At 50.5% G+C, this 26,798-nt stretch overlaps 10 protein-coding genes across 10 annotated transcripts in view; 5 read left to right on the top strand and 5 right to left on the bottom strand.

Annotated features, from left to right (window-relative positions):
* Nucleotides 1–1,235: 1,235 nt before the first annotated feature.
* PpBr36_04196 (uncharacterized protein) lies at nt 1,236–1,727 on the bottom strand (the record flags this gene model as incomplete). Its single annotated transcript, XM_029891360.1, has 1 exon — nt 1,236–1,727. One exon carries the CDS (start codon nt 1,725–1,727, stop codon nt 1,236–1,238), a length of 492 nt encoding a protein of 163 aa, XP_029749440.1.
* A 2,145-nt stretch (nt 1,728–3,872) lies between these two features.
* PpBr36_04197 (uncharacterized protein) lies at nt 3,873–4,328 on the top strand (the record flags this gene model as incomplete). The annotated part of the gene is made up of 1 exon (XM_029891361.1): nt 3,873–4,328. The coding sequence occupies one exon, from the start codon at nt 3,873–3,875 to the stop codon at nt 4,326–4,328; it is 456 nt and encodes a 151-aa protein (XP_029749323.1).
* A 1,037-nt stretch (nt 4,329–5,365) lies between these two features.
* On the top strand, nt 5,366–6,936 carry PpBr36_04198 (uncharacterized protein; the record flags this gene model as incomplete). The annotated part of the gene is made up of 4 exons (XM_029891362.1): nt 5,366–5,696; nt 5,823–6,250; nt 6,364–6,533; nt 6,630–6,936. 4 exons carry the CDS (start codon nt 5,366–5,368, stop codon nt 6,934–6,936), a joined length of 1,236 nt encoding a protein of 411 aa, XP_029749441.1.
* Nucleotides 6,937–7,282: 346 nt separating this feature from the next.
* On the bottom strand, nt 7,283–8,610 carry PpBr36_04199 (uncharacterized protein; the record flags this gene model as incomplete). Its single annotated transcript, XM_029891363.1, has 4 exons — nt 7,283–7,418; nt 7,569–7,821; nt 7,957–8,221; nt 8,359–8,610. Coding segments are annotated over 4 exons (906 nt in total), but the record flags the coding sequence as incomplete, so codon positions are not given.
* Nucleotides 8,611–10,047: 1,437 nt separating this feature from the next.
* PpBr36_04200 (uncharacterized protein) lies at nt 10,048–10,656 on the bottom strand (the record flags this gene model as incomplete). Its single annotated transcript, XM_029891364.1, has 1 exon — nt 10,048–10,656. The coding sequence occupies one exon, from the start codon at nt 10,654–10,656 to the stop codon at nt 10,048–10,050; it is 609 nt and encodes a 202-aa protein (XP_029749381.1).
* Nucleotides 10,657–12,003: 1,347 nt separating this feature from the next.
* On the bottom strand, nt 12,004–13,434 carry PpBr36_04201 (uncharacterized protein; the record flags this gene model as incomplete). The annotated part of the gene is made up of 1 exon (XM_029891365.1): nt 12,004–13,434. The coding sequence occupies one exon, from the start codon at nt 13,432–13,434 to the stop codon at nt 12,004–12,006; it is 1,431 nt and encodes a 476-aa protein (XP_029749382.1).
* Nucleotides 13,435–16,092: 2,658 nt separating this feature from the next.
* Nucleotides 16,093–19,373, top strand: PpBr36_04202 (uncharacterized protein; the record flags this gene model as incomplete). The annotated part of the gene is made up of 4 exons (XM_029891366.1): nt 16,093–16,126; nt 16,276–16,946; nt 17,004–19,056; nt 19,162–19,373. The coding sequence occupies 4 exons, from the start codon at nt 16,093–16,095 to the stop codon at nt 19,371–19,373; spliced, it is 2,970 nt and encodes a 989-aa protein (XP_029749383.1).
* Nucleotides 16,323–19,807, bottom strand: PpBr36_04203 (uncharacterized protein; the record flags this gene model as incomplete). The annotated part of the gene is made up of 2 exons (XM_029891367.1): nt 16,323–19,335; nt 19,653–19,807. The coding sequence occupies 2 exons, from the start codon at nt 19,805–19,807 to the stop codon at nt 16,323–16,325; spliced, it is 3,168 nt and encodes a 1,055-aa protein (XP_029749384.1).
* Nucleotides 19,808–22,386: 2,579 nt separating this feature from the next.
* Nucleotides 22,387–24,013, top strand: PpBr36_04204 (uncharacterized protein; the record flags this gene model as incomplete). Its single annotated transcript, XM_029891368.1, has 4 exons — nt 22,387–22,513; nt 22,584–22,667; nt 22,729–22,880; nt 22,955–24,013. 4 exons carry the CDS (start codon nt 22,387–22,389, stop codon nt 24,011–24,013), a joined length of 1,422 nt encoding a protein of 473 aa, XP_029749385.1.
* Nucleotides 24,014–24,596: 583 nt separating this feature from the next.
* PpBr36_04205 (uncharacterized protein) overlaps nt 24,597–26,798 on the top strand; it is a gene marked incomplete at both ends in the record, with an annotated part of 4,835 nt that continues 2,633 nt past the window's right edge. The window contains 5 exons of the mRNA XM_029891369.1: nt 24,597–25,469; nt 25,548–25,615; nt 25,693–25,798; nt 25,893–26,417; nt 26,493–26,693. Coding sequence (XP_029749386.1) covers nt 24,597–25,469; nt 25,548–25,615; nt 25,693–25,798; nt 25,893–26,417; nt 26,493–26,693 — 1,773 coding nt within the window. The remainder of the gene's footprint in view (nt 25,470–25,547; nt 25,616–25,692; nt 25,799–25,892; nt 26,418–26,492; nt 26,694–26,798) is intronic.

Here is a 26,798-nt window from a genome sequence, read left to right on the forward strand (position 1 = left end):
CTTTGAACAGAACAAGCGTTGGTTGCGCAAAAAGAAAGAGAGGAAGGGCCGGCTGTTCAAGTGCCAATCTACCCTTGAGATGCCGAGTCAAATGCCTCACTAGACAAGACAGATCTTTGTTCTACAAGTTGGTGGGTAGCGTGACTCTTGGAACGGCTCAAGAGTCTTTGTGCGAATCACGGATACCGAGACTGGGGCCAAAGATTTTTTTTTTTTTTTCTTTCTTTCTTTGTCTACCAAAAGACGAACGTTTTCGTGTGCAGGCAAGACAGATTGTCAGAGTGAAGCACGGCGGGGTATCAATGAGGAGGGAAGCAAAAGGCTGGAATGAAGCGAGATCAAATTTACTTATTTCTTGGCCCCGCCGCTTTACATTCCTCACGAGGAAGGTTTGCGCTGATTCCTATTTCGCTATCGAGTCGAGTCAATCTAGCGCTTTCAGTAGATTCCTGAATTGCACGTACATGGTTGGTTTGTCGACTTAAGCTCTCAGCCACTGGGTTCGGGGCTGTAGAGAGATCATTGCGAATCATTATAAAAAGCGATATTTATGGCCAAGAATGAAAACAGTTCGCGGTTTACTGCGCGGGTGTTCCTGATAGAGACCCGCCCTTGGCCTTCGGCAATGCCAGCAATGGGGCTGTGAAGCTGTCAATCCCAATGCGTTGGTATGCTGCAATGCTTGAATGGCTTATCTTGCAGCTAAATTTAGGTGGGAATCGCAGATTGCCTTTATGCTCCCTTGTCAAGTTAAATGGCACTCGGGATGCCTTGTAGGCCGAACCTGGGTGAACGAGTAATGTCAAGTCATGCTACGGGATGGACTTTGGGTGTTGGGAATAGCTTCACTCTCAGCCTTGAACATTCTTTTGTTTGGTTTTCGTTTTCGTTCCCTTGTTTACTCTTGGAAATGGCTACAGAGAGCGAAAAGAAGGCTTGTTTTCGGTAGGTATGACGGCACGATCAGGCTGCAGCACATTTGACGATGACGTTGAGTCGAACAAAAGGATGGGTGGGAAATGCAATTATAGTTAAGAAATTAAAAACATACAAAGGCTTAGAAAGCGTGGCAAACTCCCCCAAGATTACATGCGATTAAGAAATAAAAGAAAGAAAAAAAAAATAATACAAAACAAGAACATCCCCCCAACTCCTCGGCCATTTCATGATGCCATCAGTGCGTCTCATCCCATCCTCGTCCCAAAAACCCCGACTTTTGTCCTCCCAAGAAGAGATCAGTCGGCATACGCAACAAGGTGACTGACCAGGTGCCAGTCGGCACCGGCGTTCTGCCTCCAGCACGAGTGGACGAGGGCGTCGACCTGCTCGGGCCCCTTCCTGGTCTGGCGGAAGAGGGCGATGCGGTAGAGGTTCGTCACGGCCATGAGCCCGGCCTCGACGACCTGCTTGTCGTCGCCAATCTTGAAGCCGGCCCACCTCTCGCTGTGCTTGAGCTGCTTCATGATGTCCTCCTTGCTCTCCATCATGTCTTCGGTGCCGAAGCTGACGGGGTTGAGCATGACGCAGTCGTCGGCGATGTACTCGCCCGCCGACCGCGGATCGTCGCAGATGGCCCGCCACAGCAGCGTCTCCATGTTGAGGGCGTCGGCGTGGTTGCGCCGGCTGATGGTGTTGAGGGGCTTCTTCTTGGGCTCGTCGTCCTGGTCCGACGACGACTGCGAGGCCGAGCGTCCTCCGCCGTTGGTGAGGCCTAGCATGGTGGGCATTTTTGGATTTGGATTTGGGTTATTTGGGGGGGTTTCTTTTTCGGGTGAAGTGGATATCTATTTTGATGCCTTGTTCGTGGTTGTGTTGGACCAAGTTCAGGTCGTATTAATGCGAGTAAGTTTGAGATTGCGTTACCAAGATTTTGCTTGGTTTGGATTGAGTCTAGTAGTTGCAGTAGATGATGGCAAGACCAAAAATTGAAAGTTGACCAAAATCGCTCCGGCAATAATCGTGGAACACTTGAACAGATTTAAAATAAACCTGACAACAGCAGCGACTTACGGCCGGCACAAGAATCTGCAGGTACAATCGCATTTATTCCATCTTGCCCTCATCGCATCGCATCCCGTCATGCTGCCTGTATTTCGTCACTCGCGTCTCAAAAACAGGAATCTCCCACCAGCTCTTTTCAGGGAGCTTGCCCCACTGACGTCAGGGCCCTTGCCGTCGGACAAGGAGCGCACTTCTTGCCTGATGGCCCAGCGCCGATCACTGGAGACGGGACCAGCCCTTCTGAACCTGCCGATTGGCTGACAGGGCTGAAGAAGACGCAACCTGCCACTTGCCCGTGCGCTGATGTTCTAGACTTGGACTTGGGGTCTTTTTTTCGCTTCTTGTTCTTTTTTGTAAGAGGGGTTCCTACCAAGGCCACCTCGTCATGAGGGAATGTCATTAATTACAAGTCTTTCGAGTCTTGGATGCGCGTTTCGACCAACGTCACAATGGCAAGGAAGCTTAGGTGTGGGAGGGGACCCTGGAATCCCAACCCAAGCGAATGATGCAGCAGCAGCAGCAGCAGCAGCAGCATCCGGATAGTGGGCTGCACGCACATTCTCTCGCATCCATTTGTTCACCAAGCCACCACCCAACCTGAAAGAAGTCAGCAAATCGCGGCCGGGGTAAGCTGGGAAGCCCAAGATTGCCCACGCTCGGTTCCTGAAGCATGCATGATAGAATTCGTTTAGCTTCGAACGCGAACCACGCTGTTGGCATGGATAACCTTTTTTTTTATCCCCTCTCTTGGCCGCCGCAAACATAGCAGTAGCCCGAGCCTCTAATATTTTGAAGGCTGTTGGAGATTCGGTTCTGTACAATATGATCGCCTACAATGCAGAAACAATAGCAAGTACTGATGGCGTAGACAAATTCTGCCAGGCTTCGCAAAAGCACCAAGAAGACAAGAACGCAAACGCAAACGGCCAAAAAAAAAAAACAACAGAAATTCATCGCTATATATCAGAGCATAGAAAAATGTCGTAACAAGACGACTATTTCAATTGACTGGGATCTGAATTCAGCCAAGGCACTTATCAACCCACAGCTCCTATCAACTTGCCACTGACCTTGAGTGCTGGCAGCAGACTCTGCCTACCAACCAAGGTTTTACAGTAATTGACAGATCAGTCGGACGCCAGAGTTTTACTCCAGTTCCAAGACGTACAGATTTCTTACAGACGATACAGATACAAGACCCTCCTCAATTTCCTTCCTTGTTTTCGCAACCTTGTTCTTCTTTATTATTATGATTATTCTTTATTTAATGCAATATAGCAAGTTATAGCTGAGTTCTCTAGTACTTAAATAAACTTTTTTAATACGGAAATTATTGTTAATACATGTCATTTGTATATATGAAACATTGGAAATAATCGCAAGACTGACCTATGGAAGGGCAAAGTTCCTTCGGGGACTCCGACTCTTGGGCATTTTTGTAATTTCGACCCTGAACAAGGTATCCTGCAGCTCAAGCTATGACGATCAAATCACCTGGTCAAATTCTGCGGATGCGATTAATGTCTAGCTGATCGACGATATTACCAACCCCATTTTTCTTATACTTAGAAAGAGGTCATAATAGGAAATGCGTATCCAATTCCGCTCAAGGCGTTAGCTGTGATCACGGAGCAAAGCGACCTGAACAAGTAACTTTTGCCGGCTTTCACCTTCAACATGGAGAGTACAAAAGACGAGCCCTCTGGTCTCTGGAAAGACTGCTGGCTTTTCTGTTCTTCCCCATTTCGCTTTGGGTCAGTCAGCCGTTACTTTTTTTGGATTCTCTGTTATTTATTTGTTTCGTTTCTGAGTCACCTTTTTGATAATATTCCCCCTTTGCCTCTTTAGTAACTTTTACCCCCAATCTAAAAATGCGGCCTTTCAACCTAATCACGGCCCTCGCGGTCTCCGTCTCGGGCGCACAGGCCCTGGCCGTTCCCCGCGGGTTCGATTCCAAGCTTGCGGCCCGCGAGATAGGCGAGCTCCACGCATCGGACCCCAACCCCGTCCTCGTGGCACGTGAGATCAATCCTAGATTTCTACCACAGACTCCCACCACGGGGGACATGGGAGGCATTCGTCAAAAGTGCTCGACCACCGCGGCAAAGCTCGGCAAAATTGCCCATAAGTGCGGGACTGTTTTAGAAAAGATCGCCCAGAAGACAAGCACACAGTCGGGAGGATATTTCGCCGGCCAGCCCTCCCAGTACGCAGACCTGGCAAACCATCAGGGCCAATCGTACAGTCAACCCGCCGCGGGTCCACAGTACCCGGCATCTCAGCAGATCTACCCAAAGCTGGATTATCAGCAGTCGGGCTATCAGTAGCCAGGAAGCCCGGCAGCCGGATCGAAAGAAGCGAGACTGTTACGATATTTCAGCACCGGAAGACCATAATAAAATCAATACGAGGTCTGAATGGGCGGGAATATATGCGTGCCTGAGTGTGTTGCAAAATACGCTTAGTGATTTGATATTTCTACTGTATTTTTGACTAAGAGCACTATACCATAGATAAATATGAGGAAAGGAAGACCGGGGTAAACTGGAAACGGAATCTCCCGGAAACTACTTTACCGCCCTAGAACAATAAATCATGATTCCTTCAACGTTCTCAGCTGAACGCGCAAGTCTGATATACACTACTCAACACTAGGATCGGTCAACCGGTAGAATCCCGGCTGGAGATGTCCTATTCTTGGCTGGCATGTGAGCATTAGACTGCCACCAAGTGATCTCCGGCTCAGGTGAAGTCATTGAAGTGAAACGTGGTGTGGCTCGGTAAGTGGCGCGATGGCTAGCGGAAGCCATTGACAGCTGCTAGCAGATTGCTGAATGGCCTTGATACAAGTCACTGCTCATCTGGAATTCAAATATTGGCTGTGGTGCGAGCCGAAAGACCATATGGCTGCAAGTCTATGCCTTATATGATTGCGACACTTGACGTCTAAATTAATGCTTGTATCATTTGATTTCTTTTCCACAAGTCAAAAGCTTTCCCCTATATCACAGTGTAAGAACCCAACGCTGCACAAAAACAGCATCCCGTTTCCAACTTGCCCTTGATCCTTACTCAAGACCCGGCGCCCATGTTCCACAACGACACACCCGGGCTCGCGGGCGACGTGCCGGTGCTGGTCAGCTGGGTGATGGTCCCGGAGCCATCTTGGCAGAAGATTGGACCCGATCGCCGGATATTGACCCCCGCATTCTGGAGTTTGGTCAAGAAAAGAGCTATCAATAGGTATCCACTTCTCTTTTTTTTTCTATTTTCTCCTCCCTGGTCAACCAACTTTCCACTCAATCATACTATTTCTTGGCAGCACGAATCGGCACGACTACCAGCAAAATTTAGAATTCAGAAAATGTCCACATACAGCGACATCTCCAAGCCGCCCCCGCCACTCCCAGCCACAAACCTCAAAAGCATCGGCTCCGGGGTGTCCTTGCTCGCCCCACTGAGTCGCCGAGGACATGGTCCCGGAATTATCCTGCTGGTGTCGGACCACGATGACCAACTGACAATTGCTCAGGGCGTCCCTTCGCTGCTGGTCAAATGGGCCGAGGAGGGGTACGCTGTCGTCGAGATACAGCGCAGGGCCCTCGAAGGAGATGCAGCCGCCGCCGTGTCGCTGGCCGTGGATGGGCTGGCTGGGTGTGAAGGATGCCAGCCCAAGGATAAAATAGGCGTCGTTGGTACGGTTCTTCGTGCCATGCCAAGGCTGTGTACCTGCACTATATCGCCGTCAAAAAAAAAAACCCCATATCGGACTCTCAAACCCCTCAGAGACGAACATCACTGACTGACTATCTGACCTCCAGCATACGATCCTCACGCCTGGAACCTATCTGCTGAATCCCTCAACAGAGTCTCAGCCATAGCAGCAGTCGCAATCTATACCGACATGTCTCAGGAACAGCCACTCGCCACAACACCAGTGCCCACGATCCACCATGTCGCCGGCAAGCCCACCGCGCGTCCGGTTCGCTCCGAAGCGCTCACTGCATACCACTACCCTGGAACCTGCAGCCACGGCTTTGCGACGCCCTTCCAGCCAAGCTGGAGCTACACGACAGAGGCCCTCTCGCACACGCGCAACCTGACGCTCCTCAAGCGGCACATGGGCGGGCCCAACTTTGACCTCGAGCAGATCTGGGACGAGCACTGCCACTACGAGTTTGTAGACAGGTCGGCCGAGCACACCATGAGCACCATGGTGCAGGAGCCGTATGTCAATCACGTGCCTGTGGTATGTTGTTTACTGTAGAATTTAGTCTTTGTTCAACCCACCATGTTATATATATATATATATATATATATATATACTCCACGGCGTCACTGACAGCACAAACCAACGACAAGCTCACCGGTGGTGTGGGACGGGGACCCCTGACGAGCTTCTACCGCTCCCACTTCATCTTCAGCAACGCCTCCGACGCCGAGCTGGAGCTGGTCAGCCGCTCCGTGGCCATCGACCGCGTGATTGACGAGTTCATTTTCAAGTGCACCCACAACCTCGAGATAGACTGGCTGTATGTGATTATAGTTCCCTCGTGCTTTGCCCCTTGATGCCATGACAATACTTTCTTTTCAGCATAGACTCACCCCCAGACTCGGCCGCAAAACAGAGTCCCTGGCATCCCGCCAACCGGCAAGAAGCTAGAGATCCCCTTCACCGCCGTAGTCAACATCCGCGGCGACAGGCTGTTCCATGAACACATCGCGTGGGATCAGGGTACCGTGCTGCGCCAGCTCGGTCTGATGCCAGAGTACCTGCCGTTCCCTTACCCGATGCCCGACGGCCGGACTCCTGAGCCAGGGAAGCAGTTCGAGTACCGAGTGCCTGTGGCGGGAGTGGAGACGGCCAACAAGATGAGGGATCGGAACTCGGTGTCGTCGAATGACATGTTTGAGTTTAGGGTCCGTCAAGTGTAGAGCCGGAGGGCGGTGCTCGGCATAAAGGGATGACCAAGTTACATAACGTTGGTAAATACTACAGTTCATTTAAAAATACACCAAACACATACACTATTCATTTCAACGCGTCCCCTGCATGAGGACTTGTGTAGTCTATATAGAATATCAACAACCTAGTTTTAGACCGTTTAGCAGCAATTAATTTAACTATATCTAAGCTGTCGCCTAACCAGACCACTATCATACTTTTACGCCAATCATTAAAACAAGGTTTCAGTTCAGGCGTTTAATCGCTTGAACCCGCTGTACCTTCGGTCCAGTTGAAGGCTCCATGCTCACCCCAACACCTAGTCTGTTCCATAACATCCATCGCCTCTGCCATGATTTCCACCCCACACTTTGCCGCCCTCATCCTCTGTGCCTCGATGCTATCGTCCCTAGCGGCCATGAATTCGTTAAAAACCAGGATTTCCATTTCGTGCGTCGCGACGACCGGCTGACTATTCGGGAATCTGAAGAGAAAAAAAAACCCCCTCCCAGACGGCGGCAACAATTAGCATCTCGACACCACAACTCTAGCAAAACACAAAACAGTTGCAAGAGGGGGTTAAAAGTCCATCGTAACAAGAAAATAGAAAAACAAAACTCACCGCGCGCTACAAGACTCCCTCTGCCCCAGCAGCCTCCCGCCATAGTCGCCCCGCCTCGCCTGGTCCTTGAGCGTGGCCATCTGCCTCGCGATCCGGCCGACTTTGGACTCGACCGTGCGCGCGCCGCCGGGGACGAGGCGGTCGAAGAGCGCGAGGGCCGGGAACTGCGCCACGTTCTCGACCTGGCTGGACCGCGCGTACGCGTCGGGCACGGCGCTGTCGTTTGCGTATGCGCTGAGCCAGATTTGGTTCGCTGGGGGGAGAGTCGTGTGTTTTGGCAAAGTAGCGCCGGGCTTTGTCAGCTTTTTTTGTCTCTGTCGTACCCAGGAAACAAACAAACAAACCAAAAAAAAAGAGCGTCCCTAGTGTCCTCGGCATTGATACTCACCCGCCAGCTGTCCCTCGACCGCGTATCCGGACCCAAAGTCCACCGTGTGCGCCACCTCGTGCAGGTACACGCCGATGGAGTCGACCTGGTTGAAGAAGACGAGCTGGTTGCCCAGCGCGTAGGCGTGCGTGCTGTTGTCGGGCACAAAGAGCGCCTCCTTGGTGAACTGCCTCATCCGCACGGGAACCTGGCCGAAGCGCAGCGCAAAGGTCTCGATCGAAGTCTTGCTGTCTGGGTGTCGGCAGAGGAGCCAGGGGATGCTGCACTGTTTTTATGTCGACGAAAAGAGGTCGGGTGAAATCCATGACAAGGACGTTAGACTGTCCCGCTTTTGATTTGTATTTTCTCACCAAAACAAACATGGGCATAGAGAGAAGAAGAAGAAAAAAAAAGACTACTTACGTCACCATAAAGCACCTCGTACGTCGTAATGACCTCTGCGTTGAGGCCTTCCCGGCCGGCTAGGTCCTTGCAGCCCTGTGCTATGATTCCCCTCGGCCACTGGATGATGCGATACCCGGGATTTCGCAACCTCCTTTGCAGCTGTGGCCAGAAGGCGTCGAGGCTGTTGCGCAGAGCCGGCTTTGAGAGTTGGGCCTGCACGATCGAGATGGCTGCGATGACGGCGCCGATCATGCAAAAGAGCCGCGCCATCTTTGTTGTAACTTTGCGGATTTCACTGTTCCTGGTGCTTCTCGAGGTAGCATCAACCGGAAAGAAGTGGCTATGGTGGTTTGCAATGACCGACTTGGAACAAGATACCTGACTGAATCTCACGTCTGACAAGCCAGAAACTGCAGATCAGGCAGGTAGCCATCTTTTATACCAGACTCGATTCTATCGTACAAGTTTAAGTTTATCTTGAGTTTCTTGGACAACAAGTCAGACAACCAGCTGGTTGTGAGACAAGCGCTGATTATTCAAGTCGCGACGCTAGAGAACATGGATGTGCGTCTGGCCCAGATGAAAAGAAAGAAAAAGAAATGTCTGAAAAAACCCGGGATATTTGGGTTCTTAAGGGTCCAAGGTTGGGCCCAAGGCGAGGTTGGGGTAATGAACTTGCTTTTCCTAGAGGGCCACAGGCCACATCATGGCCACCCGTTTCCATTGCTTTTTCTCCATGAAATAGACATGGGCGTGTGATTCAGAGCAGGGGACGCCTTGATTTGTGCAGAACCCAAATGAATTTCTATGCGACAGGCAAACCCCTCCTGGTCGAGACAAGTTGACCAAGAGAACCTGCAGCTGGGAGGCTGGTGGCATCCTGGGAACGAGGCATAGCCCTCTGCCCAGGCCCAGATTGTATGCGTTGAACGCTAGGTCGAATGGCTGGATCAATGATAAAGATTTTCAGACGGATAATTCACTACAAGGAGGAAGTTTGAGGCCATTCACAAGACATCGCCCTGAGGCAAATTCTTGCAGTTTGTTAGAGTCGCTCCCTGAACGGATATAAGGGAAATAAGTGTCAACTTTGACGAGGTTCTTGCCAAGGTTTCCCTCTTCTCAGGATTAGATGAATCATCGACACTAATCTGCTCGTTCATGAGGTGAGCTTCCAAAGCAGGGCTCTCCAGCACACAGGCAAAGATTGCCCAAGAATTGCTGCGGCAACCAAAGGCGCATGTATCTGACAACCCAACAGTGTCATAAAAACCAGCCAGGCAGTACTCAACAGAGCAGAACCAAAAACCGAGAGACTAAACACGAAAGGAGACTGAGCACTGATTCACAGTTTGGGTTCAATTTTGGGTGTAACTCAAGAGCACATTCAAATCTATCGCATGCGTCAACCCCCATGATATTCAACGCAAAGCACCAGCATGAAGCCCGACGAAGCCAGCTAGACAAAAACCTGTGAAAACAATGCAAGGACTCCAAGTAAGGGGCAGTATAAAGGAGCTAGAAAGAGCGGAATAAGACCAAAAAAAAAAGAGGGAGAAAACAACCAAAAAGGAAAACAAGACAAAAGAAAGAAAACAAAAATAAAAAAAAAGAGGTACACCTTGATATCTTTCATTTCATATTGCGGAGACCAGAATGAAAAACACAAAGCGGCTTGGCCCCCCTACATGGGTTGCCGAGTCTGATCTAGGCAGAGAAACTCAAGGCTTTCTTGAAGGGTTTGGACTGCCTGCGCTCAAGACCCCGATTCTGGAGCCAAAACCATCCACCTTTAGTCGAATCGTAAAAGGGGTCATCGCGTGACGGGGGCTTCGATGTGGTCGACTTCTTGGAGTCCTTGGAGTCATTGGAATCCTTGGAGTCCTTGGAGCTTTTGGAGTCATTGGAGTCCTTGGAGTCCTTGGAGTCCTTGGAGCTTTTGGAGTCGCTGCGAGCTTGCAGGCCATGAGACTCGCTGGCGCTCGGGCTGCGGCGGTGCAGGTGGCCCGTGGGGCCTGCGCCCGTCCTCAGCCATCTGTGCTCCTCCTCGTCGAAGGGGGGCTTCGTTGTGGTCGACTTCTTGGAGTCCTTGGAGTCCTTGGAGGCCTTGGAGTCCTTGGAGGCCTTGGAGTCATTGGAGTCCTTGGAGTCGCTGCGAGCGATCAGCGCAGGAGAAGCCGGCTTTTCCATACCCGAATCAACCCCGCGAGCCACAATGCCGGCGTTGTTCTCGCCGTGGCTGACAAGGACATCAGCAAGAGCCAGGGGGCTCAGGCTCGTGATGAGAGCAAGCTGGAACAGCCGGGAAAAGATCATTTTGGGCACGGAGGTATAAAGAAGAAAGAAGGATACAAAAGAAAGACAGGTTGCGAAGATGTGGAAGGAGATAGCATGAGGAAGGAAATGAAACTACATGATTTGAGGGACAAAAAGTGCTCCTATATATATGATTTCATCTCGAGGTCTGAATAACTTCATGTTCTCGTTTTTTTCTTCTTTTTCTTTTTTTTTTTTTTTTTTTACATAAACTCTGGCGTTCGGGTACGAGTCGCCCATTCACGTCCATGCACATCATCAACTCATTTTTCTGGGGGTGTTTTGACGTCTGAACCCTGGATTTTTAATCTAAAGTGCCGTAGCATTATCCGAAACAAGACAGCAACCAATTGACATGGTGCCATTTACCCAAAATTGTCTTGTCATTTGAGCTGACGTAAACCGGTAAATGTGTGCAAAGGAGTGTTTAAGGACTGGGTGGGTATACATATACCCATGCCATTAATACATGCTTTCTTCCTCAATGCACCTCTAAACCACAAACAGTAAATGCATAAGAAATCGTCACTAATTTGGACTGGAAACCTCACGACAAGTCTTTTCTCAGCCTCGCATTACATTCCTCGGCAGCTTGGTTGAATCCAAAAAAACACTTTGTAACAGAGCTTTATCATGGGTCGCGTGGTCTCTTCTGGGTTTTGCATCCAATGATCCAAGTGAATTTGTATGCTTATACATGTTATTCGAACTGATCAGTCATCCTTTTGTTCTGGACAGGCCTTCATTCAGTCACGGTTCTGGCCTGACCGTTGCTAATTATATTGTCTACGCTCATGCAGAGATTTTGGTCGACCTTTCATTTCTATGCAGTCCTGTGGCTGAATGCCGTCGCATGATCGCCGAGTTTGGGAGGCTGCGGGATATTACCCAGTGCGCTGGCTGCTGTTTGCTGTCAGCAGTACTTGTTGACATAGACAATTTTCGTTCACCAGCAACAACAGTTGGATAAAGGCCAACTGCCGTCGCAAGTAGCTGGCAGCCGAACGCATGGATGATGCAGTATCACAGCTCAGAAGACCAATCGATCTTGCCCTAGCGACCGAAAATAGTCTCTAAATCCTGTCAACTCGCAACTTGTGGAAAAAGTACAATACATAAAACACTATAAAAAAAACCATTTTTGTCCCCGCCAGGCAGCCCCTAATTTAGAAATTATGTAATGATTCATAAACACAATCGTCAGAGCTTCAAATGCAGCACGCGCCAGCTCCGTAAACTCGCATATAGCCCCATATCGGCATCTGCCTCGGAGAGGGGCCAGCGGTCCAACGTCCCAGGATTAGGCCTCGGACAAACCTTGAGGTCCAAAGCATGGCTGCAAACCCATCAAGCGCCTTCTCCGTCCAGAGGCGACCCAAGGGACCGAAGCAGAAACTCGAGCCGCCTCGGCAAAGTCTCAAGGGGCCTCAACGGAAGCAGCTCAACCCGGATCTCCAACCCACTCCCCACATCCGCCCGCGGCGCCTCATGCGGTCTTTCCAGCCGGTCCAAAAACGCCGTCGAGACGTCAGCCGAGTAGACGACGAACTTGTCCCAGTTGGCCGGACTCGACGCCAAGCAGACGCAGCGATGCCGCCTGACGGGCCCGCTGCGCGCGAGCCTCCTCGCCGCCTTGAGCTCCTCCACCTCCCGCAGCATCTCCTCGCTGACGTGGCCACCGGCGGCGACGTAGCGGGCGCAGTCGACAATCCCAGACATCACCTCGGCCTCGGTGGTGGGCTCGCGCACCTGCGGCAGGAACCCTCCTGCCTGCCCCGGCACAACAGCGAGACCCCGTGCGCGCGCCGCCTGATACAGCAGACAGATGTGCCTGGCCTGCAGTAGCGCCTGCGCGATCTCGCGGTCCGACGCCACCTCCCCCTGCCTCTTTGCCAGCATGATGCTCGCCAACGACCAGACCCTGGCGTCCCGCAGATCCTCGTAGACGCGCCCGCTTGCTTCCTGGGTCGGCAGTCTGCCGGTCTCCCGATCGGCCCTCTGCGCGAGCCCGATGATGGTCGCGGCGATATAAGGGTCCCTGGTCGGATCGGCCCAAGTCCTCGCCACGTGCTTGAGCCGCCACTGCCGCCGCTCCTCCATCACAGATCCCAGGTCCACGTACGCCAGGTTGGCGAGGTGCGTGTGCGTGCCCTTTGCCAGGTGGCTGAGGAGGCAAGCGCGGGGCAGCTCGCCGTTACACGTCACCTTGTAACCACCATTTGGAATTGTGAGCCGCCTCATCTTGGACGCAAACGCGAGGCTCAGTGGCGACTGGAGATGGTCATATGCGAGCTGCAAGTTCCTGGCGAGAACCACCCCAGAAGAGGAAGCGTCCGTACTGTTCATGAACCCGGTGAACAGTGCCGTCACCGCAGAGGCCCTGTCCCGCTTGGTTGAGGCCGGGCACAGGAGCGCCTGCAGGTGGCAGGCGCACGATGCCATATTGTCCGAGATGGCGTGTTCTGGTTCTGAAGCTGGTAGCAGACGGTCGCTCGGTTGGAAGACGCACCGCAGAATGTCGAGGTGGATGGTTTTCCATTTGATCGGGGGCACCACGATGGGCTCTCTTGGGTGAAGTCTCTGTAGCTGGCATAGAGACATGAGTTCTGGGTCGTTTGTGGGACGGCTGAGGTCGTAGACGCGCCATGGTCGGTTTGTTTTGAAAAAGTTGACGATCTGCAAGGCCATATCAAGAAGTCTATTCATGTATGCAGTTGCGGCTGCCTCCTCGCCAGCAGCGGCTGTGTGTGTCGCAGATTCTTTTTGTGTATTCGACATTGTTCTTGGCCAAGCTGGGATGCTCTTCCCAAAAACAATATTCTTGGTACCTGCTTAATCGCCCAAGCCTTGCTTGACTTGGGCTTCGAGCGAGGCTGTATATAATGACCAAGCGGTATAACTTGCTGTTGCCCACAAAAAAACAAGGTTTGATGTTTTCCAAGTACATCGATGGGCATTCCTTGCTGGAAAGCTGCTCCTTACCTAGTGCTGATTTTCAAAGGTCTCACCTTACCCCCCAAGTCGGTGAAACCCATGAATGGGTTTTGCAAGGGGAGCAGAGTTTCGAGAAGTTGATTAAGGGCAAGATGAATTGATGTCGACTGACGAGGAGAAAAGGGAACAGGGAGAGAGCAGAGAACTAAGGACGATACTCTTAAATAAAAAAAAAAAAAAAAAAAACCATGTTTGCTTGCTTGCTTACTATTTTTTTCTGGGGGGTTGGAGAGATAGAATGCATCAACTCTCAGCATAAACCTCATGTTAGAGTTAACCTAGTTCCTTAGCATATACCTATTCCCTACCCGCACCTTCCATCCACCCTGATGGCTGCGTAGTTTCGGTGCACATGTAAAAGAGCTTCAAGCCGCCAACTCCAAATATTCGCCGCTACGAGACGTAATCAAACTATTGGACATATCGAACCCTCCCATCATGGACCTTGCCCAAGCTCCGCTGTTACCTCGCAACCTTGACGGCAAAAGCCATGGAGTGGTCATTTGTGGGAGACAATTACCCGAGCGAGAATAAAACTCGGAAAAAGCTGAAGTCAAACTAAAAAAAAAAAAAAAAAAAAAAAAAAAAAAAAAAAAAAAATACGCAATAGCTAACTGCAGGCGCACTGCATCCTGTTTCCAGGGAAGTCGCAGAAAAAAAACGTAAAGTAAACCGTGTTTGGCCACTAGTACTGCGTACATCACCATCACCAAAAGAGCAACCAAACCCAATATCAATTTCCCAAACAGCAAAAAGGGTTTACAGTGGGTGGCCCGAAACTGGACATGTATGTCATGTAGTCGTGTACCAGAAGTGGATACCTAAAGTTGTGGTTCAATCTTTTATAACAATTTAACCAATAATTCAATAAAAGCCAGAATTTGTGTTTCGATAAAAGCAGAGATTGGAAATTTGATGGTAGAGGCTAGATATGCACGAAAAAGGTTTTGCATAATATATTAGGTTTTTAAGCAAGTTTAAGTTTCTACCTTTATTTGTTAGAATTCGAGTAAGAATCCTGTAAACGTTCTGCTCCCTGCATTTTGTAAAGCGGCTTAGAACAAATATATTACGATTAATTTATATAACTGCTGTTTTTAGTGAACAATATATGCTTTTCTAAAAATAAAAAACCAAAAATGCATACAAATTGTTTGCAACCGAGATATTTAAGTATAAACTAAATCTTATACGTAAATAAAATTATAAAAGAAAACATGTATACAAAGGAAGAAACAACAATTAAAAAGGTAATTTATTCGAAACCTAAAACAAAATCTGTTGTAATTAAGTATTTATTTTTGATGTTTTCCGATCAAGATTTACAGTGTAAAAAATTAAAATAAATGTTTAGTTAAAAACGATCTTATTTTACGCTTCGAAAGAAGCACCTATTTAATGCTGTATTCTTCTTTACACACAAGGCTTTTTGTTCTGATTTACATATAGGGAAACTTTATATCCAAATATTTCGCTTACTAATAAGTTATACGTGTTTCTTTTCTTTAAAAAAAAGAATGTTATTAGTTAAGGGCAGCAGTCAGATAAGCTTAGCTGTAATATGTAAGTGTTCAGCCGCTCTATAAATATAACACCTACACTATTGAATAGCCAATCCTTGGTTTTGTATGGGTAAAAATTTCGGTCTTGATTGAATTGTTGGAGGAATTGCTATAAAAGATTTAAACTACAACTTTAGTGTGCCCATTTGTGGTACATGTCCACTTCTGCAACGCCACTGCTAGACTTGAAGAAAACCTTGCCCACGAGCGAAAAAGGTTGGTTCCATTGTGATGTATGAGCAATCCTTGACCCGCATTCTATATCTGTGAGGGGAGCGTCTATGACTCCGATGTTGCTGGGACTACCGCAGAGCATTTAGTTCGCTTGTAGGGTGCACAAAAGGATTCAAGGGCCAATTTCTTCAAAAGTTTCGTGACTGATGCGCAGGATGCCGACAGCAAGAGGCAAGCCAGGGCAGGTGGCTGTGAATCAACAAATAGAAAGAAGCGATACTTATCTAGCTAGGCATGTGACGTCTATCTACTCCGTCATTGGATTGGCTGGTCGAGATGTGCGGATTTGCCAAGGTTGGAACCTGGGTAAATTGCCCACCTCAAGTGGCATATCCTTATACTCGGCCAAGCATAATTCGTGAACACCATGAAACTAGGCTGCTCAAAATGAACAAAGTTTTCTATCCCATTTTTGATCTGCCAGGTTCGTATCTATCTATCGGAACATCTCCCAGACAAAAGCCTTTATATGTGGCATCTCCAGTCCTTCCCGTAGGTAGACCGGTTGCTCAATTCCAAATCCATAGAAACAAGCACCCTCGCCCATCTGTGCTTCTCCATGGGGGTCTCCAGTCCCCATAGAGCAGACAAGCGCTGTTCACCCGTTCCCATATCCTCGTCGATTCAACAAAATCCACCTAAAGTCATGGCCAGGGGAGATCGAATTAATAGTCCGCAATGTCTGTCTGTCGACAGCGACGTAGAAAATAGGAGAAGCAGGGGGTATTAGTTTGGCCCTGCAGAAAAAAAAGACACCAACAAAGGAAACCCAAATGATTTTATGCAGCCCGCAAAGTCGTAACATGAAGCAGTAATATCGTGAAAAAAGATCAAAGCCGTTGGTTGGCTCGTGAAAAAGTTGTCGACTGGACAAGTTTACTCGTCCTCGTCGCTGAAAACCTCCTCACCACGCTTCCTCCTGGCCATACGCTCCTTCTTCTTCTTACGGGCCTCTGCGCTGGTAAGCTTCTTAGCCTTCTTGGTGCTGACAATCTTGTTGCCCATGGCGTCGAACTTCTCCTCCTCCTCGCCCTCGTCGGCCTTGAGGCGGGGACCAGAGCCCTGGCCTTGCACCCAGTTGTGGCCGGAAGGTGTCATCTTTCCGTCAACGACAGCCCAGACTTCCTCAGTCAGGTCCTTGGTGAACTCAGACGAGTGAGTGATGATGATGACACCACCCTCGAACTTCTTGAGCGCCTTGGACAGGGCACCAAGAGAGTCACGGTCCAAGTAGTTGGTAGGCTCGTCGAGGACGATCAGGTGAGGACGCTGCCACGAGCAGGCGGCAAGGACGACCTTGACACGCTGACCACCGGACAGACCACGCATGCGCGAGTGGGAAACCAGCTCGGCATCGAGACCGAAGTTGGCGCAGTGGCTCTCAATCTCCTTACGGACCAGAGGACGGAACTGACCAGAGGCAAGAGCTTCCTTCATGTCGACCTCGGCAACCATCTTCTGGTGGGAAGCGAGCAGCTCCGAACGAGGGAGCCAGGCGTTGTCTGCTGACATCATGGGGACCCAGCGCTCGTTCTTCATGCCAACGTTCTCACCCAGAGCGAACGTGCACTCGTACTCGTACGAGTTCTTGAACTTTCTGCGGGCGTTGATGCCGATGACGCGGCGTTGGGTACCCTCGACCTTGAAGATCTTGTCCATGGCCTTCTCGTCCTCCTCAGTGATGATCTTGTTGGCACGGTCCATGGTCTCACGGTCCTCACCAGTCTGGAAACGCCACTGAATGTACTCGGAAGGAGTCTTGTCCAAGTGGTTGTCGATGTGGGCGAATGCGTGCTGCTTGATGTAGGCGATACGGATGTTCTCGTGCTGGTAGATCTCACCGGCAGTGGGGATGAGCTCACCAGTCAGGACGTTGATCAGAGTAGACTTGCCGGCACCGTTGGGACCAATGACGGCAATACGGGAGCCGAGAGAGCACTGGAAGGTGATGTCACTGATCTGGGGCTTGGAGGTACCAGGGTACTGGAAGTCCATCTTGGTGGCACGGAGGATGGCCTTGGCCTTGGTCTTGACACCCTCGAGGAAACCGGGCTCGGGGAAGGTGAACTCGATCTCGGAAGCGCCAAGCTCGTAGTAAGACTTGGCCGAAGGGCACTTCTTGACGAACTCCTTCAGGTTACCACGGTAACGCTTAAGCTTGAAGCGCTCGTAGTGAATGATGTGCTGGCAGACGTTGTCGAGGAAGCCCGAGTCGTGCGAGACGATGATGGAGGTGCAAGGAGAGTTCTGGAGGTACTCCTCGAGCCACTTCACGTTCTTCACGTCCAAGTGGTTGGTGGGCTCGTCGAGCAGCAGAATGTCGGGGGACTCGAACACGGCACGGCACAAAGCCAGCTTCATCTTCCAACCACCAGACAGAGCGGTGATCTCACCCGAAACCATGGCGTCGGTGAAACCGAACTCGTTGAGGCGCTTGATGACATCGTCGCGGGTAACCGTGACCTTGGCCTCCTCCAACTTCTTCATGGTCCAGTCAATGGTGGTCATCTCAGTGTCGGCAGAGTCCAGGTCGTGCTCGACGAAGACGGTCTTGACCTCGCTCTGCTTGGGGAAGCCCTCGACCTGCTCATTGTTGATGGCGCGCATGAGAGTGGACTTTCCGGAACCGTTGGGACCGCAAAGACCGTAGCGCTGGCCACGCTTGAGACGAAGGTGGGTCTGGTTGAGAAGAATCTTGGCACCGTAGGCGAGCGAGAATGTGCAGTTGCACAGGTCCTCTCCCTCCTCGTCGTCAGCCTCCTCCTCCTCAGCATCGGCAAGACCGGGGGAAGCCTTCTTGCGGAGGGCCTCGACAATGCCCTCAGCCTTGGCATCGCCAACAATGACGCTGACGTAAGGCTTAAGGGCAGTGGCCCAGGCAGCGGCATCAACCTCCTTCTCGTCGACGAGCTGGCCACCAATGGCGGCAATGTACTCGATAACAGGAGCGAACTTCTCAGCCTTGGCATCCTTCTCGCTGGAGAGAACGTCCCGGACGTGGGCGGCGACGGTGGCAACGTCACCGTCGTTGCGGCGTTCAGGGATCTTGCCGTCAACGACGTTACCGACGCGGATAAGAGTGTCAAGACCCTGCTTGGTCTTCTCACGAGCCTCGGGGTCGGCCATGTTCTCGTAGTTCTTCTCCAGGTTGGGCATGAGCCTGGGAAGGAAGGCGGCGACGATGTTGGGGTCGTCGACGAGCTTGCACATGTTGTCGACGATGACGGCCGCCTTACGCTTGATGGCAGTGTCACGCTCCTGAAGACCACGCTCCAGGAGAGGAACCATCAAGGCCAGGGTGGGCTCAGTGACCTCCGTGACGAAGGTGGTGGCACCCAGCAAGTGGACGGTCTCGGGGACGTTCTCGGGCTTGGCGATACACTTGATGAGCTCAGGAATGAAGCGCTCGATATCCCTGTTGACAATCAAGCTGCAAATGTTCTCCATGATCTTGTAGGCATGCTCCTTAACCTCCTTCTTGGTGTCCCACATGGCGTCGCCAACGACGGGGATGAGGTCGGGAACACGAAGGGCAGTCTGGGCGGGGGCGGTCTTGACAAGAGTCTCGATGAAGTCGAGAACAGCAATCTTTTCAGGCCACTTCTGGGCGGTCTGTAGCGACTCAATCAGGTGAGGGAGGGCGGCCTTGACGGCGTTGGGGTTGATTGCCTCAGCAATTGCGGAAGCGGCAGCAAGTGCTGCATTCTTGACGGAGGTGATCTTGTCGCCGGCAGCGGCGAACACGCTCGGCAGAAGGACAACCAGGAAAGGCTCGACGTGAGCCGAAACATCAGAGTGTTGAGCGATGGCCTGGATGGCGCAAAGAGCCTTCTCGCGAACCGCGGCATCCTTCTTGTTGCCGAGCTGCTTCTTGAGAGCCTCGATGGTCCTGAAAAGAGCAAGAGGGTCAGCGCCAAGATCCACTAAAATCAAAAATATACAACTATCTGCGCAGATTTTTTGGAGGGGTAAGAAAGGTGGATGTTCAGCGGGTCGCCGCCGCAGGGTCGCCGCCTGAGCGCGCGTCACAGCCAATCAAAAACGCCACAGCAGGCCTATTCGCCCCGCGCAACAATTTTTTTTTTTCCCTTTCCAGGGGCATGGGTGTTTTCTGCGGCCCTCCGTGACAACCCCTGGCCACAAGGTGCAACAGCGGGGAGTGAAATTTTGGGCTGGAGGGGAAATATTGGTGGGATGTCTGCTTACTTGGTGGGAGTATCGCAGTCCTCAATGCGGCCGTTCAAGAACGTGGCCAGAGCGATAGAAGACTCCTTGATAGCGTCAGCCTCCTTGGAGATGGTAAGCTTCTGCATGAGCTCGTCCAAAACCTTGAGGGACTGGGCGTTTTCCTTGGAAGACATTTTGTAGGTATTATGATAAGGATTCGGAGGTGATGGTGGGGGGTTTGTCGTGTTATTGGGAGGTCTATCAATAAACCGTCCAATCGTCTATCGTGGGTATCGAAAAAAAAGATAGTCGTCGCCGGAGCCCGCGGAAGAGAACTTCGATGGAGGGTCGAAGATCAGTTCTGCTCTACTTTGGCACCAAAGGGTCGACTGTAGGGTGGTGGCGTTGGTCTCTTGGAGAGGAGAGTCCAACACGAAACCAGGCAGAATAGCAACTTCGCAACGGAAGTAGTGATGAACCTGCAATCTGTGTATCCTGCTGGGAGGAACCAAACGAGGAAAAGAAAAGAAGAAAATGACAGAGGGGAGATTGCGAGAGAAAAAAAAAGGGCAGGGCAGGCAGAGTTGGAGGGGTCAGGGCGAGGACAGTGGCCTTTTAAGAGAGGGAGCCCGACTTGAAAATGCCACAGATTTCTCAAAAAACTTTTTAGTGGGGCGCCTTATTGCCCCTCCATCGATTGGCCCGCAGGTTGCGCTTTTTGAGTCGAACCCAACAGGGATTTGCCTCTTATCAAGACGCCGTTAGCCAAATTTGGCTCAAGGCGGTGAAGCCGCAGTGCGGGATTGCACTGCCCGCCCCCGGATATCGAGGGGCGCAAAAGAAAAAATTTTCCCCTTGAAAAATGTCAAACAAAATTTTCCCTGTGATTTTGCCAGCAAAACTTCCTCGCCTCCCTGGCAACCTGCCCGGTTATGCCGCCGGTCCAGCCCCACGAAAAGTTTGACTGGGAGGCAAAAAGTTCTTGCATTCCCCCGCAATTCTTACAGTCTTTCTTGATTAGCGAGCAGACATGGTGCCAAAGCCGAGCTGGCCCCGGCTATGCCTGCGTACTGTTTGAGATACTGACATCTTTCGTAGAATATGTTGGGGTTGCTGACGGCATTGTGAAAATTTAGATTAGCCCATCGTTCTTTGGACCTTTGATCCATACAGTGGTAATTTATTCCCGGGAGTAATCGCAAAACATGGCACACACTGTCTATCCGTCTGTGGTAAGGATTTATCTGTCCTTTTACCGCGGAGTTTTTGCCTCCCTGGTGGCCAGGGTGTACATGAGACCGTTGCAGACTGACACATGCAAGGAGTTCCCGAAAACAAGCTCCCTGAAAAACATGACAAGAACACCAAATAATCTATCTACACATGTCCCACATTGCTACCCTAAGGACATTATACTTTCGTCCCTTGCCTCAGCCAGGCACACCGTTTATTCCGAAGTCCTAACCCTTGAGGACAAGCGGCCGTGTGGTGTTGTTGACTTGTGGACTTGAGGGTGTTTTTTGGTATTGACAAGATATAGCTGACACTTCATTTCCCACATCAGCATCTGATAAAGTTAGGGAATTTACTGAAATAAATACCAACCAGCTTCGCCAGGACCCGTCACTACCAAGCAAAAGTATCCGGCACAGTTTACGGTCATATAGCATATCCTTTTGATAAGAAAACATCCGCAGATAACCGTCGGTAAAAGATGCAACTTGAGACGACGGACCTATGCAAGGAACGATACTGACCGCCGGCGTGATTTAATGACAACCGTACTCAGTAGAGTGCATCCATCGTCCATGGCACAAATATGCATTTTGCTAATGACTCTCATACTCAGGGAGCTCAAATATATGCAAAGCTGACCACCGACAAAATCTTTCTTAAATCGTTTGTAATTAACATAGAAAGTCGGCCGTGGCGGCAGGCCATATCCAAAGGAGTCAGCGAAGCTCGCGCGTAAGCTGTTACGTTGCGTAAGGGGCTTTTGCAGAGGGCTTACCACATCCACCACCACTCCTTCCAACGCTGTTACGATTGTATTTGCGTCTTTTTTTTTTTTTTTTTTTAAGGAAAAAATAAAGACAAAAAAAAAACTGACCAACAAACGTACGAGAAACGTTTTAAAGATCGATCTGGTACAGAATAGCCTACGCGCTTTCCTCCCTTTAGGCTTCGCCCTCAGTATGCCTCGCTAATTAATTTGATGTTGCTGCCAAATTCAAATGTCATACTTCTAGTCACGTGTCACATTTCACTGGAATGCATTCCTTGCTCGTGCACCCCGAAACCGATCTGACTACTTTTTACCTGCAACTTCTTGTTCTGGTCGGGTAAGAAACCCGAGACAAGATTCCTTTGACCTTTTGCCAAATCTCTGCACGCGAATGGAAAATTATCTCTCGATCAGCCTTTCGAACCCGCATGAAAAGTTCAAACAAAAGGGCCGCAAAAACCAGTGTTCTCTGTCGGTCTTTGCTTCCAATCTCGTAGATTGTTCTGCATGTCGTACATTACGCGCTCATTACCCCGAATACCGAGATGCGGAGAGGGATTCAGCACAATGGCCTCCGGCTGGCTGCACCTTTCCCCTCTTTTCGCTCAGTGTCGTTGAGCAAGGTTGCCTGCTAGGAAAATGTCTGCATTGTTCTGCTTCTACTCGGATTGAGAACTTCTCAGTGAGCCAGTCTATCAATTCCTATTGAAGGCGGCGAGCCCCCTTCTCCCAACAAAAGGTGGCCAATTCTCTATTAAACGACTCGCAATGTCGAATGGTATTCTTCGGGTGGTTGGTGACCAAGTGGTCGACGGTAAAGACAATCCGGTCGTCCTCCGTGGCGCCGGCTTGGGGGGATGGATGAAAATGGAAAACTTCATTACCGGCTTTCCTGGTAAGTACTGTTGTTGCACAATGTGCCCGGCCCAGACTCATCGATGCTAATAACAATCGTTTTGATGCAGGCCACGAACGACAGCATCGGGCGGCCATGCTCGAGGTGCTGGGACAAGAGAAGTATGACTTCTTTTTCGACAAGTTTCTGGAATGTCAGTTCGATAGCGGCACGACTCCCGCGTGTTTGCATAGCATCTGATGTGTTCACAACAGACTTCTTCACTGATGCCGATGCTCGATTTTTTGCATCACTGGGCTTGAATTGTATCCGTATCCCGTTCAACTACAGACATTTCGAGGATGACATGAACCCAGGTGTCCTGAAGAGCAGCGGTTTCAAGCATCTTGACCGTGTGATAGACCTAGTATGGTCCCAGTCCATCTCTTGTTGCTGTAGCGAAAACGTCTCACTGCGTTGCTAACAGGATAATCCTTTCAGTGTGCCAAACACAACATCTACACGATCTTAGACTTGCACAGCCTTCCAGGAGGCCAGAACCCAAGCTGGCACTCAGACAATATCTCCGCCTATGCCGCCTTCTGGGACTTCAAGGAGTTTCAGGACCGTGTAGTGTGGCTTTGGGAACAGCTTGCCCACCATTACAAAGGCAACCCATGGATAGCAGGCTATAATCCGATCAATGAGCCGGCAGATGAGAAACATGCGCGCCTACCAGCGTTCTACGACAGGCTCGAAGTTGCGATTCGCAAGATAGACCCGGATCATATTTTGTACCTGGATGGCAACACCTTCTCGATCGAGTGGAAGCACTTTGATCGCGTGGTCCCCAACTCTGTCTACGCTTTGCACGACTACAGCCTAATGGGCTTTCCCATGGGTGACCGCTACAAAGGAACCCCGGAGCAGCTCCAGAAACTCGAGAGTCAGTTCCTGCGCAAGGCCAAATTCCAACATGAACACTCTGTGCCCATTTGGAACGGAGAGTTTGGCCCTGTTTACGAAGATCCCGCAAAGAACCCGGATGCCGATGAGATCAACTCTGAACGCTACGCACTCCTCGGCGCTCAGCTGAACGTCTATGACAAACATGCTATACCATGGAGCATTTGGCTCTACAAAGACGTTGGGTTTCAGGGTATGGTATACACTGACCCAAAGAGCAAGTACATGCGCACCATTGGCTCGTTCCTAGAAAAGAAGCGCCGACTCAATCTGGACGCCTGGGGCCGATCTCCTAATCCAGAACTCGAAGCCTTGGTAGCCCCGCTGGTCGACTGGATTGACAGCAATGCGCCTGCCGCAAAACACGTGTACCCGACGACATGGGACACGACGCGACACGTTTACCGGTCTGTGATGGAGATATTTGTCTCGGGAAGTTTTTCCATCGAGTTTGCGAAGCTCTTTGAGGACATGAGCTTCGAAGATCTCGAGGAATGCGCACGCAGCTTTGCCTTTGAGAATTGCGTGCAGCGGGAGGGTCTGAATCGCATCATGAGCGAACATGCAGTCCTTGCTGCCTCGAAATCTACCTAACCGATGGTTGAGTTGAGTTCGGTAATTCTTCTTTGTCTTCGAATTCTATGGGACTTCTTTATTGTCTTGTCCAATCGCACATTTTTCATCCCAATTCGAATTCGGCTACAAAATTGAACATACTCACCGATTGTGAACAAAGGCACCAGCTAGCTTGCTTTTTTTTTTTTTTCCTTCCCCGTTGCACGCATTCCACAGACTACACCTAGATTCTGATCCGAATGCAGCACCCCGGCGCCGTTCATAGCGCTTGCAGATTGCGAACTATTCCGTCTTCTAGGCACTCCTTGTGCCGAATATGTGCTGTTCATCGCTGGAGCCACGCCGCCTTTGTACACATGTGGACTTGCACAATGCTGCCACTGGACATGATGTTTTCAGGCGACCTATCAGTTCTTCTTTGTGTAGAGACGACATTGCTCTCGGCAGGATCCATGCTTTATTATCCCATGATGCATCATTTGCGACAAGGCAAATACTCTACATCCTGTTCCACTTTCTCTTGTGAGCCACATTGCAATCGAACAACTGACTACGGCACCCATCGCCACAGTTCAAGCACAAGCGAGCGACCGCTGCGAAAATGGCTTCGTCGGCACCCGACCAGCAGGATGCCTGGAGGGTAACTGCTCAAGAGGCGTTCGACAGCATCCAGAATCCGCCAGATGATAGTGACTCGGAATCGCCAATTGACCGGGTCATCACAGGAAGTAGCGGAGATGAATACTCAATCGCGAGCGATCCCGATGATGACGACTGGGAAACGGCATTGCGTTGGAATTGGGACCAAGTTTCGAAAGAGATGCTGGATAGCATCGATTGGAGGAAGAGTGCGCGAAATGTGCAGAAGGATCCAAGTGCACCCAAACCACTGAGACCGCCGCCTCAGAAAGACGACTTCAAGGGGGTGTTCAGCTACGTTGAATATATTCCCACGTGGACCTCTCCGAGATTCGATCCCGACAAGGAATACTTTGGCGTCGAGGGGGAGGACGAAATCACCTTTCAGCGGTGGAAATCCAGCTTCTGGTCCCGCCTTCGGCCTGCACAGGCAATGGTTGACTCCTTCTACAACCCTACGGAGATGGCAAAGCGTTACGGCATCTATCCCAAAAGACAGGATGGCAGGTCAAGACTATCGCCTCTCGACTCGGTATCAAGAAAGGTCCTGTTGGATAAGCCGATCACGACTCCAAACGGTACAGAAAAGAGCTTTGTGGACATGAAGTACTACAAGTGGGTTTACGACCATGAGTATCAGAGTCCGGAGAACGCGCCCAACGTAGCCGCTGGACAGAGCTTCGAGGATTTTTTGCTCGAGCGGTCAAGGGCCAGTGAAGATGCACAGCAGCAAGATCCTTCCGAGGTTTACGAGAAGCTGCTACTGTTTCACAATCAGATCAGAGACGATCAGGAGTATCAAAGAGCCTACTTCAACGAGTTTACCACTGACGAGGTGAGTTTGGCTACTCAATAGCGGGTTTGCCAGCTGCGGCTGTTTTGCGATTTTTAACAAATTGAAACCGTCACACAGTTGCTCGCTCAGAAAGTACTTCATTTTCGAGACGACGTCGGGTACGACCTCCAAGGCGTTTTGCACCCGTAAGTCATTGGAAATTTGTTTTAGAAGAAAGATAATTTGTGCAAATGCTAAAATAAAAAGTTCATCGACGACTTAGGCTTCTTAGGCGAGAAAAGTGGATTACAACCGAGGATCGAGGCGACGATATAGACACGCCAAAATTATTGTGGTCTTTTGGCGGGAACAGAGGGGAATGGTCGGCGGTATTGTCTTCCCTTCTTTGCTCGTTTTCCCACAGAAGCCCTTTGGAGGTTGTCACTGTTCTTTGGCTAACGAAAATCCCTCGCAACGCTGTAGCATGACGACACCGTCTGGACCGCCCTGCAGCCAGCATTACAACTCCTGACTCGGTTCCTGCGGTTGGATGCACCAGTCTTTACCAGCATGATGGACTACCGTAGCCAGCGGCCTTTCGACCAAGTAATTCTCTGGGGACGCAGGGCCGCTGGCAAGAGACAGCGCATCGCGTGGTTTGCAGAAGTGGACCCGAACAAATCCTGGGCATGTCTTGCAAGACTACACGACCTAGGATTCAACTCTGTAGAGTGGGTCCAGACTATTCTGGAGGAGCGCCTGGAGTTGGTGGTGGGCTCGGCGTATCGCGACCAAGATGGCAGATGCAGCTCAAGACATTTTGCCTGGACCAACTTGATGGGGCGGATCGATGTTGCGCCTGACATAAAAACGCTGAGCAGCAACTGGAGAATCAGAATAGAAGTCGCTGCCGAAATCATCTGGCCGCTTCTATCACCAAATTTTACCCAGGCGGAGAAGCTGACGTGCTCCTTTGCCCTCGCCGCGACACTATTTCACGAGTTTGCAGTAAGTACAGATGTTGCATTATCTTTTTGCCAGACGGTTGAGTGCCTATGGTCTACTAACATGACTGTTTAATAGCATGCTATCACAATTGCACTGGAGACCATGCGTGTGTACCCAACGCTGTTCTCCCAGAAAGAATTCGAACCTGGTTCACGGCTCTCGCATGAGGAACATCATGAACTCATGATTGCCAACCAAGAGATGCCAGAAGATGGTAGCGAGCCTTTCTTTGAGTATCACACGGAGGCCGAAGCAGGATTTGCCGTCGAAGCCGAGGTCAGTTTGCCGCGTATCTTTTTTTCCAACACTATGATCTTCCAATCCGCTAGCCATAAATACGAGTATGGGCGACCGTCAAGTACTATTGTATCAAGTCTGACC

This window comes from Pyricularia pennisetigena, chromosome 6 (assembly GCF_004337985.1).
Source record: "Pyricularia pennisetigena strain Br36 chromosome 6, whole genome shotgun sequence".
Taxonomy (NCBI): Eukaryota; Fungi; Ascomycota; class Sordariomycetes; order Magnaporthales; family Pyriculariaceae; genus Pyricularia; species Pyricularia pennisetigena.